Source organism: Coregonus clupeaformis, chromosome 24, assembly GCF_020615455.1.
Source record: "Coregonus clupeaformis isolate EN_2021a chromosome 24, ASM2061545v1, whole genome shotgun sequence".
NCBI classification, from domain to species: domain Eukaryota; kingdom Metazoa; phylum Chordata; class Actinopteri; order Salmoniformes; family Salmonidae; genus Coregonus; species Coregonus clupeaformis.
In genome coordinates this window covers 1,964,428-1,977,348 of record NC_059215.1, presented here as the reverse complement: position 1 = coordinate 1,977,348, position 12,921 = coordinate 1,964,428, and the positions used below count along the sequence as shown (strand labels likewise).

At 42.1% G+C, this 12,921-nt stretch overlaps 1 protein-coding gene across 1 annotated transcript in view; it reads right to left on the bottom strand.

Moving 5' to 3' along the window:
• LOC121537776 (remodeling and spacing factor 1-like) overlaps positions 1-12,921 on the bottom strand; it is a 54,689-nt gene that overhangs the window by 18,052 nt on the left and 23,716 nt on the right. Inside the window, exons 2-7 of the mRNA XM_045206965.1 lie at positions 7,174-7,265; positions 6,882-6,974; positions 4,851-5,056; positions 4,530-4,645; positions 578-4,281; positions 125-391 (exon numbers count right to left, since the gene is read on the bottom strand). Of these exons, the coding sequence (XP_045062900.1) occupies positions 125-391; positions 578-4,281; positions 4,530-4,645; positions 4,851-5,056; positions 6,882-6,914 (4,326 nt within the window). The 5' untranslated portion in view covers positions 6,915-6,974; positions 7,174-7,265. The remainder of the gene's footprint in view (positions 1-124; positions 392-577; positions 4,282-4,529; positions 4,646-4,850; positions 5,057-6,881; positions 6,975-7,173; positions 7,266-12,921) is intronic.

Below are 12,921 nucleotides of genomic sequence, written 5' to 3'. Positions count from 1 at the left end.
ATGGTAGTCTTATCTGTCAGTGGAGATATATATTATGAATATAGTATAACCATGATTACAGCCCACCAGGGTTAGGGTCAATTCCATTTCAATTCCAGTCAATTCAGTTTCAATGAGGACCCACCAGCTCGGGATGGTTGGGGAGGCCGCAGTGTTTGCAGGGGTCTTCGTTAGGAGGGAGGTCATCATCCGAGGAGGTGTCAGAGTCATCGCTGTGCCTCTCTCTGTTCCTCCTCCTCCTCTTGCCCTTCTCCACCTTAAAGCTCTCATCACTGTCGTCCTCCTCGCTCTCCTCTTCGCTTGACTCGCTTTCATTGTCATCACCAGAACCATTCTTTTTGCGCCTTCGTGTTCGAGTGTTGGACCACCGGGTCTTTCTCCTCCGTCGCCCCTGAAAACAAAAGACCTCACCTCATTTTTGGATTTCACAAGGCTAATGTAGGACAGCATACACAAATTACTGAAGGCTGCCACTGTGAATCCCTGATCTAAAAGATACTGTTGATCCAAAAACATGCATTCACAATCCACCTGTAATATGAATGTAGAAATATCTGCAGTTACTGAAATAACTTACCTTAGATTTGGACTGTCCATCTTGATTAACCTTCTCTCTCGGTTTCCTCTCAACAGTTTTCTCCTCCTCGTCCTCCTCCTCCTTCTCCTCAGGGGGTGTGGTCTCTTTTTTCTCCAGCCTCCTGTCCTGGAACTCCACCCCCTTGGCGGTCGGCCTGCAAATCCTGGGTGACCTCCTCAGGGATCTCCCAGTCTCACCAGTATCGGACCCTGAGTCCCTCTCCTTTGTCTGGAGCTCAGCTTTCCTCCGGTGAGTAATCCCGCGTATTTTCAGGCGAATCCCCTCCTCTTGGATCTCTGATGTTGTTCCCGCATCCTTTTTTTCACTCTTGTCCTCATCCTCTTTATTCTCAGACCCCTTACTTGCTTTTGCCTCACCCGATTTCTCTGCTGCAGTTGAGTTTTCATCTTTCTCAGCACCATCATCCTCCTTTTTGTCGTCTTTCTTAGCCTGACTATCTTCCTTCCCATCCTCTTTTTTAGGGGATCCCTGTGTTGTGGCATCTTCCTTGATTACTTTGTCCTGGCTTTTGTCTGTCTCACCTTCAGTCTCAGTGAGAGATGATGCCTTCTTGCTGGTAGCCTGTTTTTCTGATGGTGCATTACAGTCCATGCGGTTTGAGTTTTTGATAGGCTCGCTCTCAGAATTCTCTCCACTTTTAACAGCCTTTTTTGTCCAGCCTTTATCGGCATATCCCCTAATATTTACATTGTCATCTGTTGACTTTTCCGAACTTATTTCCATAGGCTCCTCCTGTTTCCCCTCCACTGGGACAGCCTCTTTGAGAGAGGGTAATCGCTTGGCATCCTCAAAGGCGACACATTTCTCTCCTTTTGCTGCACTTGGCTTTATATCTGACAGTTTCTCCGTTTCTTTAGAGGCATCTGGTTTCTGTCCTTCAGAGCTTGAAGATTTCGCAATCTTTTTAGAGGCAGTCTCTGTGTTTTTAAGGGTAGCCGATTTCTCAGTGTCTTTAGGAGTAGCCGATTTCTCAGTGTCTTTAGGAGTAGCCGATTTCTCAGTGTCTTTAGGAGTAGCCGATTTTTCAGTGTCTTTAGGAGTAGCCGATTTCTCAGTGTCTTTAGGAGTAGTCAATTTCTCCACGTCTTTAGGGATAGGCGTAGCCGATTTAGCTGAATTCTCAGCGTCTGTAGGGGTAGCTGATTTCTCTGTGTCTTTAGGGGTAGCCGATTTCCCAGCGTCTTCAGACGTAGCCGATTTAGGCCATTTCTCAGCATCTTTATGTATAACTGATTTCTCAGTGTCTTTAGGAGTAGCCGATTTCTCAGTGTCTTTAGGAGTAGCCGATTTCTCAGTGTCTTTAGGAGTAGCCGATTTTTCAGTGTCTTTAGGAGTAGCCGATTTTTCAGTGTCTTTAGGAGTAGCAGATTTCTCAGTGTCTTTAGGAGTAGTCAATTTCTCCACGTCTTTAGGGATAGGCGTAGCCGATTTAGCTGAATTCTCAGCGTCTGTAGGGGTAGCTGATTTCTCTGTGTCTTTAGGGGTAGCCGATTTCCCAGCGTCTTCATACGTAGCCGATTTAGGCCATTTCTCAGCATCTTTATGTATAACTGATTTCTTAGCGTCTTTAGGCGTAGCCGATTTCTCTGCGTCTTTAGCGGACGCAGATTTATCGGTGTATTTAGGGGTAGCCAATTTCTCTGCATCTTTAGGCGTAGCCGATTTAGCCGATTTCTCTGTGTATTTAGGCGTAGTCGATTTCAACATCTCTTTAGGGATACCCAATTTCTCTACCTTTTTGGGTTCTTCCAGTTGTGATTGGGTTGATTTCTCAGAGATGTCTGCCATCTCCACGTCTTTAGGGCCAGATTTTGTCTCAGTCACTGCCACAACAGCTCTCGTCTCCTCATCTTTACAGACAGCTGTTTTCTTAGAGTCTTTCTCCAGGACAGTTTTTTTCTTCACCTCAGGGGCTGCATTTGTATTTGTGCTTACAGCACTGACAGCAGGTTTCTCCTTGGTGACAGCTGACATAATGTCTTTAGGGGTATCACATTTCTCTGTATGTTTAGATGCCTCTGGTTTCACTGTCATTTTAATGACCAACGATTTATCATCAGTCTCTTTAGTGTTGTCCAGTTTCTCTGCTTCTTTATTGGGAACTGGTTTGTCTGCCTTTTTAAGGAATGAGGACGTATTGGTCTCTTTAGAGCTGGCCAGGTTCTTGGCATCTTTACTATTTTCTGAAATCTCTGTCTTTTTAATGACAGAAGATGTTTCGATATCTTTAAAATCATCACATTTCTCTGCACTCTCTTTGTTAGATGGTTTCTCTGTATTTTTTATGACTGCTGGCGTCTCAGTGCTTTTAGAGCTGTCTGGTTTCTCTGTAATGGGGTCAGGTCTCTCGGTTTGTTTAGTGATGACTGATGTTTCTGGGTTTTTAGGGTTCAACAGCTTTTCTGTAGCTTTTGTGATGGATGGTTTTTTAATCTCTTTCACTACAGAAAGGGGACAACTGTCTTTAGGGACAACTGTTTCCTTAAAGGCAGCCGAATTTACCTCTTGAAATGCAATTGATGAATCTGTTCCTTTAGTTTCATCTGGTTTTTGTGACTTACTAGATAAAGGGTTTTTATCTGTTTCTATTGATGTGGATGTCTTGTGTTCTGTACGACGCACTTTCACATCCCACTTGGATACCTTGACTTTTTGTTCCTCTTTACGATCAGAGGACTTTTCCGGTGGGCTTGTTGCATCCTTAGATGAAGTCAATGGCTTTGTCAGAGGGGACAAAGACTTATCCTCTTTTATGGATGATTTATTCAGTGATTCCGTGCTTTCCATTTCTGCCTTTGGGGCTGGAACAGTTTTCTGTAGGTTTGTTTCATCAGCCATGGCCACCTCCATGGGCTCCTCAGTGTTGCTTGCCATCTCCCCTTTATTTTTGTCCTTGTGCAGGGGCAGGTTTGTTTTCTCTTTTGCACTAGCTTCTGCTGCTTCACATTCTTCCCCAACAACAGCTTTTGTTTGCTGTTCTTTGCTATCAGCAGATTCTCTCTGTATTCCCATCTCCTTAGGAGATTCTCTCATCCCATTATTCACACTTTTTTCTGTGACAGGCTGAGCATCACCATTCACTTGATCACTTTTAGTCTCCATCGTCCCCACCAGGGCAACAGAGACCTCTTTACTTGACTCCTCAACTTTAGGAGCTTCTTTGACAGGAGCAACAGATGGGTTTCGCACAATGATTCTACTGCGACTGCCACTATTATCGAAATCTTCACTAAGTTTCATCTCTCTCTTTTTCAAGGGGATTTTGGCCTGCTGGTCATTCTTCATCACCCTTTGGAGTTCCTCTGCAGTCTTCCTCTTGGCTTCCTCAGTCTGTTCTATCTGTGGAGTCACATAAGGTTTCTCTGCAAGAGGCTCTGTAGCACCTGTGGCTGTGCTCTCCTTGGATTCTGACACCTCCATCGGCTCTTCTTTGATTGCCTGGGTGTTAATGGTGACCGTGTCATCCATCATTGACTTCTCTGATTGGCTTGTTGACTCTGACTCGGCTTGGTTGTCTTTGAGGCCATTCGATGGGGATTTGGCATCTGATACATCCGGTTTTGATTCCTCTGTTAGGGATTTTTTTTCTGTACTCTCTGTTTTTGGGGAGACTAAAGAAGCTGTATCCTTGGAGGGTTTGTCCTCTTCATCCTCTGAGGTATCCTCTGTCTTTTTAATGTCCCCTAATGGACAAAGGTATAATAAATAGGAATTGCAGTTACAACAGAATTATATATTAATAGAAAATAAAAGTACAACATTTATTACTGCATCTGTCAGGGAAATACGTTTTGTTCACTTTTGACAAAATAGATCCAAGGCAAATGACTGAACTCAAGCATCATCAATTTCATAGAAATGTCTGAGTAAACAGCAAAAAACAGACAGCATGACATTATTGATGCAACAAGCTTTGTCGATATTACTTTACCTTCTCCCACAGTCTTCTTGTTCTCATCTTCCTCCTCTCCTTCTTTCTTTGTCAACAGTGCTGGGTCGATTTGAGTCTTCAGCTGTGCCAGGATCTCAGCCAAGCTGTTTCTGTCTCTACATAGAGATGGATCATTCAAATCAGTCTTTCCAGTTTAACAGAGACATTTTCAGCAGTCTTGTGGTAAAATTACATATGAACCAAGTAATCTATAATCCACATGGAATACAAGACTTGACATTTAGGCTCTGCAGTACCACAGTATGCCTCTTTCATCCCCTAAAGCCCACCAGGCCCCTCAGGACAATAGTTCCACAGTACCTGACAATGCACTTCCAGGAGGACCCGTCCAGGTCGTCCTGCTCCTCCACATAGACCCTCACATTGTTATCCTGGTCAAGTTGGAACCAGTACATCAGGCCATCCTTGTCCTTGCCTATGGGATGGAGCCGCATCTTATCGGGATCCTCCTCATTGATTGCAGTCCTGAACTTGACATTGTCATCAAACTGGCACTCACATAAGTGCTGGACAGAGAGAAAAAGTATGAGAAATGTTTCCTTTGGCAAAAACAAAATCAGATGTTAGTAGGGCTGCAAAATATTTTTATGGAATATTGCGATAGCGATATGACTTGCAACACAACAACACATTTGGGTGAACTGCACAAGATCTGTGCCACCACCACTGACACCAATATTTTCAGAGAATTCACTTTTGTATCATACAGAAAATATGTAGATTTATTTAGGTGAAAAGTGGTGTCATTTTTACCACCTGCATCTTGTTTGGAAATATATGTTGCATGTAGAACTAGCCTAATTACTGCTACAGTGCATTAAGAAAATATTCAGCACCCTTGACCTTTTCCACATTTTGTTACGTTACAGCCTTATTCTAAAATGGATTAAATTGCCCCCCCTCAATCTACACACAATACCCCATAATGACAAAGCAAAAAACGTTTTTAAAAATATTTTTGCAAAAATAAATAATACAACAGAAATATCACATTTACATAAGTATTCAGACCCTTTAATCAGTACTTTGTTGAAGCACCTTTGGCAACGATTACAGCCTCGAGTCTTCTTGGGTATGACGTTACAAGCTTGGCATACCTGTATTTGGGGAGTTTCTCCCATTCTTCTCTGCAGATCCTCTCAAGCTCTGTCAGGTTGGATGGGGAGCGTCACTGCACAGCTATTTTCAGGTCTCTCCAGAGATGTTCGATCGGGTTCAAGTCCGGGCTTTGGCTGGGCCACTCAAGGACATTCAGAGACTTGTCCCGAAGCCACTCCTGCGTTGTCTTGGCTGTGTGCTTAGGATCGTTGTCCTGTTGGAAGGTGAACCTTCGCCCCAGTCTGAGGTCCTGAGCCGCAGAGCAGCCTTTCATCAAGGATCTCTGTACTTTGCTCCGTTCATCTTTCCCTCGATCATGACTAGTCTCCCAATCCCTGCCGCTGAAAAACATCCCCACAGAATGATGCTGCCACCACCATGCTTCACCGTAGGGATGATGCCAGGTTCCTCCAGACGTGACGCTTGGCATTCAGGCCAAAGAGTTCGATCTTGGTTTCATCAGACCAGAGAATCTTGTTTCCCATGATCTGAGAGTCCTTTAGGTGCCTTTTGGCAAACTCCAAGCGGGCTGTCATGTGCCTTTTACTGAGGAGTGGCTAACGTCTGGCCACTCTACCATAAAGGCCTGATTGTTGGAGTCCTGCAGAGATGGTTGTCCTTCCGGACCTTCAATGCCGCAGAAATGTTTTGGTACCCTTCCCCAGATCTGTGCCTCGACACAATCCTGTCTATGAGCTCTACGGACAATTCCTTCGACCTCATGGCTTGGTTTTTCTCTGACATGCACTGTCAACTGTGGGACCTTATATAGACAGGTGTGTCCCTTTCCAAATCATGTCCAATCAATTAAATTTACCACAGGTGGACTCCAATTAAGTTGTAGAAACATCTCAAGAATGATCAATGGAAACAGGATGCACCTGAGCTCAATTTCGAGTCTCATAGCAAAGGGTCTTAATACTTACGTAAATAAGGTATTTGTTTATTTTTATTTGTAATACATTTGCAAACATTTCTAAAAACCTGTTTTCGCTTTGTCATTATGGGGTATTGTGTGTAGATTGATGAGAGAAAAAAACAATTTAATCAATTTTAGAATAAGGCTGTACAGTAACAGAATGTGGAAAAAGTCAAGGGGTCTGAATACTTTCCGAATGCACTGTATATTGCAAACTCTTGCAATATGATGTACATGTCAATATTGTGATTTTGATTGAAAATAAACATAGTGCATCCCGAGATGTTAGGCCTACTAATTACAAGGGGATTTACTTTGAGGATTCCAGTCTTGCACTCCACAGACATGTCCTTGTATCCTTTATTTTCAAGCTCCCATGCCCAGGTACTGTTGAACTCATGGCACACCTATAAGGAAACACATTCCATCATCCATTGGTAAACCTCTAAAATATACAATATCATCTTTCAGAATGCCCAGACTCATGCCGCTGCCTGTATTTTTATAAAAATTAAATATATTGAAAGTTGAATCATCTATAAAGCAACGCGTAACTGTCTCGGAGTGTGCAGAAAAATGACAAGCCTTGTTCTGAGATCCATTTACCTTCACAATGTACTTCTCCCATCTGTCTGCAGACACTGACTTGCCAATCTTCCTCAGCAACTTCACGTGAAGGTCCACCAAGAGCTTTGGAACTGAGGAGAGAGGTGGGATAATGACACCATTGGGTAAACATCAATTTTTCTCAACCACACATCACCTTCAGATATTGTATAGATCAGGCCAGTTTAGTTGGTTTTAGTGGTTTTTTTTCTTTGACCGGTGTGTCCAGCATTATCCAGTAGGTTTGCTGCAGGTAGAAAATCATAGGAAATATTATTTAATTGACACAAGCTGTCTCCAGTCAATCAAATCAATCAATCGTCTGGTTGCGCATGAGTGTTTTTTATGGGGGGGATTGCCTTAAAGGTCCCGAACAGTGAAAATCATGTTGTTTTCTTCAAATTGGATACTATTTGGATGAAACCAGTTCAAAGTAGGGTGACCCAAGTATGATAAATGACTGTAGCTGGTACATTGATAAAGTTTGATCATAAAGTTACCGGTCCCCTCACCCAGTGTCAAAAACATAAGATTCAGGAGGCAGGCATTACCAAGGATTTACTTCCGGCTTTGGTAGCGTCTTATCATCTTTACTAATTTAAATATGTACCGCTTTAAAACCGTCATCACATATACACCATGCTTTGGTTTTGTTTACAGACCATAAGATAGCTACTAGTAGCTAGCTCAAGCAGAACATACAACGAAATAAACTGGTAACCTTTCATCTGTGGTGTGACTTAGCTAGCAAGCTAACAGTCATTTCACTTTCCATCACCTTTTGTCTTTCCACTATCATCAAGCAGTAATGATAGACATTTTAGAAAATTCAACATCTACTGTCTGCACAGCTTCTCAGGCAACCTTTGCAAAAGGAATGCTGTGATACAAAATCAGCTTTCCCAAAGGCAAAGGGGGGATATGCTGTGAAGCCTGTGAAGACAGACCCAACATAGTTATTCATTTCAAATCTGCATCAATTGAGCACACCAACATTGAGAAGTTTCACAAAAAAAGTACTTCAGAAACACCAGAAAATACATAATAGAATGAGTAGACCACTACATCAACAATAACTCAGAACATTAAATAAAAGGAAATTAAATACACTTCCCATTTAACAAACATTTGCCTTTTCAAAACATGACAGGCTACGTAGACAGGCTCCTGGATCTCCTCTTCACCCTTGATCCATCGTCGTATGTGGGGAAGCTGTGCGAGCTGTCCATTCCAGGACCCGTCTGCCCAGTGTGAGAGGCCTGACAAGGAGGAGGCCATAGCTGGATTTGTCTCCCGCTTCAATCTTGGGGGTGACTGAAGCCAAGTTGGTGACTGAAGCCTGCTTGATTGAAGCAGGGTACATGGTTCCCCTTCCTCTCCCGATCAATCTCTGTAATTGGTTACATTTCCTAAACCCTAAGTAATTCACTTTTACGTGATATGATAATCATTCGGATGGGAGAGGAGTGTTACAAATTGTAAGAATCAACGGGTCCTGCATTGGGCTTATGGCTGTAATAAAAAAAAATTATGCCAAATTTATTTCTCATGAGTGTTCATGTTGATCAATATTTCAGCTATGCTGGCCAATTGTAAATTATCAAATAAATGTCTGATCAACACATACAATTCTGAACATATGGTCATTTATAATGCTAATGCAGCGGCACCAATCAATTGTCCAGTTCACTTATTGTATGCTGTTTTCATGTACATTCATGTCAAAGCTTCTAAGGTGACTCAGCCTTGACTAATTATTGTGAAGTGTATCAGTGAACTAACTGTATTCTGTAATTAGTTACAAAACAATAGAAATGCAATTGTGTATTGCTGCGGTTTGTCAGTCCATGATCAGCTCTGTTGAACATGAGCATGTTGCAGAAAAAAATGGGTTGAGGCATACTATTTAGGCTAAGAATGACATTGTTTACATTGTAACCTGGCAACGACCACAAGGGCATTTCAAAGTGCTGTCAGTCAAGGCGAGCTCATGAATATAAGCTCCCGCCCACTCAGCCTGTTCTTTCAGGCTTCCTGATAGTTAGAGATGAGAGAAAAGGTACAATTTATACGTGGTCCTCTGTAGCTCAGCTGGTAGAGCACGGCGCTTGTAACGCCAAGGTAGTGGGTTCGTTCCCCGGGACCACCCATACACACAAAAAAATGTATAAAAAGCGTCTGCTAAATGGCATATTATTATTATTATATTCTGAGCATTTTAATAACATAAAAATATTATGTGTGATGTTTTGATCATTCAAAGGCTATTTTTCTTTTAACGCGTCTGCATACATAGGTTGGCAGAACTTCGCTACGCAAAGTGACGTTTGTGCTCGCATACTCCCTTAAAATACCATCGCTTGAAAAATGAGAAAAATATTCCTGTATGTCCCTCGAGATGCTGTAGCAACAAGTACACTTCCTTAAAATAGTCCAAATTGATCTAAAACAACTCAAGAAAATCGGAAATAAATTTATGTTTTTGCCGAGGTGGTCTTGGTCACGTTATTTTACATCTAACAAAGATGTTTGGTGCAGTATTTCTCTAGTGAGAAAAATGTCAAAAACTAGTCGTATGTCATTGAATGACAACACACATTTCAAGAATCCCTAATGTTGACCAATCACCGACGAAGGGGCATAGGCTTCGGCTACCGAACTTCGACAAGCCTCGAGAAAAAATGTGTGCGCGAACAGCCGGAAAAATAACCTGCCAAACACCAAAACAAACTTAATAAATGTTGTCATAGTATATGTGCAAACTGTTTAGACTGGGAAGCATACAGTAAGCTTTAGCTAGGATAGGCGTAGCTCTACTAATTATTTGAAGGGGAATAATATTTGTGTGATTCTAAACCTCACTTTGCTCAAGCTGATCCTCTCCAACGGACTTGGGTAAATGGGTGAATTAGGGGCAGTTTAAGGGGAGAGTCAATTACCACGTTTACATGTGCACAGTATTCTGGATAGTAGCTCATATCCCTCTTAAGGTCTTATTTGGGATAAGCTGTTTAGATGCACCTTTGATATCCCGCTCATGAGTATCCCTGGTCCATGAATAAACAGAATATTCCTAATTTAATTTCATTTGGGTTAACTGGAATAGTAACTGAAATATGGACACTGACTGTAGGTCTGTAACCTCTCACATGTAGCGTAATATAATATAAACTCCTGCAGAATGACGCACTTCTTGCAGTGAAATCATACAACAAATGTTAATTTTGTCTCTGGAACAGGAGTGGAGAAATATGACATTTCTTTCAGCATCTCTTAAGAAAATGTGAATGCACGTGTAATGTGTTATCTTTGACACTTACAGTGCATTCGGAAAGTATTCAGACCCCTTCCCCTTTTCCACATTTTGTTACGTTACAGGCTTATTCTAAAATGGATTACATTTATTTTTTCCCCTATTTCTACACACAATACACCCCATAATGACAAAGAGAAAACAGGTTTTTAGAAATGTACAGTGAGGGAAAAAAGTATTTGATCCCCTGCTGATTTTTTACGTTTGCCCACTGACAAAGACATGATGATATAATAATAATAATATAATATGCCATTTAGCAGACGCTTTTGTCCAAAGCGATTTACAGTCATGTGTGCATACATTTTTACGTATGGGTGGTCCCGGGGATCGAACCCACTACCCTGGCATTACAAGCGCCATGCTCTACCAATTGAGCTACAGAGGACCACAGTCAGTCTATAATTTTAATGGTAGGTTTATTTGAACAGTGAGAGACAGAATGAACAAAAAAATCCAGAAAAACGCATGTCAAAAATGTTATAAAATTGATTTGCATTTTAATTAGGGAAATAAGTATTTGACCCCTCTGCAAAACATTACTTAGTACTTGGTGGCAAAACCCTTGTTGGCAATCACAGAGGTCAGACGTTTCTTGTAGTTGGTCACCAGGTTTGCACACATCTCAGGAGGGATTTTGTCCTTTTTCAGATCTTCTCCAAGTCATTAAGGTTTTGAGGCTGACGTTTGGCAACTCGAACCTTCATCACCCTCCACAGATTTTCTATGGGATTAAGGTCTGGAGACTGGCTAGGCCACTCCAGGACCTTAATGTGCTTCTTCTTGAGCCACTCCTTTGTTGCCTTGGCCGTGTGTTTTGGGTCATTGTCATGCTGGAATACCCATCCACGACCCATTTTCAATGCCCTGGCTGAGGGAAGGAGGTTCTCACCCAAGATTTGATGGTACATGGCCCTGTCCATCGTCCCTTTGATGCGGTGAAGTTGTCCTGTCCCCTTAGCAGAAAAACACCCCCAAAGCATAATGTTTCCACCTCCATGTTTGACGGTGGGGATGGTGTTCTTGGGGTCATAGGCAGCATTCCTGCTCCAAACACGGAGAGTTAAGTTGATGCCAAAGAGCTCGATTTTGGTCTCATCTGACCACTACACTTTCACCCAATTCTCATCTGAATTATTCAGATGTTCATTGGCAAACTTCAGACGGCCCTGTATATGTGCTTTCTTGAGCAGGGGGACCTTGCGAGCGCTGCAGGATTTCAGTCCTTCACGGCGTAGTGTGTTACCAATTGTTTTCTTGGTGACTATGGTCCCAGCTGCCTTGAGATCATTGACAAGATCCTCCCGTGTAGTTCTGAGCTGATTCCTCACCGTTCTCATGATCATTTTAACTCCACGAGGTGAGATCTTGCATGGAGCCCCAGGCCAAGGTAGATTGACAGTTCTTTTGTGTTTCTTCCATTTGCGAATAATCCCACCAACTGTTGTCACCTTCTCACCAAGCTGCTTGGTGATGGTCTTGTAGCCCATTCCAGCCTTGTGTAGGTCTACAATCTTGTCCCTGACATCATTGGAGAGCTCTTTGGTCTTGGCAATGGTGGAGAGTTTGGAATCTGATTGATTGATTGCTTCTGTGGACAGGTGTCTTTTATACAGGTAACAAACTGAGATTATGAGCACTCCATTTAAGAGTGTGCTCCTAATCTCAGCTCGTTACCTGTATAAAAGACACCTGGGAGCCAGAAATCTTTGATTGAGAGGGGGTCAAATACTTATTTCCCTCATTAAAATGCAAATCAATTTATAACATTTTTGACATGCGTTTTTCTGGATTATTTTGTTGTTATTCTGTCTCTCACTGTTCAAATAAACCTACCATAAAAATTATAGACTGATAATTTCTTTGTCAGGTGGGCAAACGTACAAAATCAGCAGGGGATCAAATACTTTTTTCCCTCACTGTATTAAAATAAAAAAACAAATACCTTTTTAAGTATTAATATAATGATGACAGCTTTGCAAACTCTTGGCATTCTCTCAACCAGCTTCATGAGGTAGTCACCTGGAATACATTTAAATTAACAGCTGTGCCTTGTTAAAAACTTAATTTGTGGAATTTCTTTCCTTCTTAATGCGTTTGAGCCAATCAGTTGTGATGTGACAAGGTAGGGTTGGTATCCAGATGATAGCTTTATCAAGCGCTATGATGAAATCATGAGGACCGCCACAGGAAAGGAAGACCCTGAGTTACCGCTGCTGCAGAAGATAAGTTAATTAGCGTTACCAGCCTCAGAAACCAGCAATTAAGTGCACATCAGATTGCATCCCAAGTAAATGCTTCACAGAGTTCAAGTAACAGACACATCTCAACATCAACTGTTCAGAGGAGACTGCGTGAAATCAGGCCTTCATGGTCGAATTGCTGCAAAGAATCCACTACTAAAGGACACCAATAATAAGAAGAGACTTGCTTGT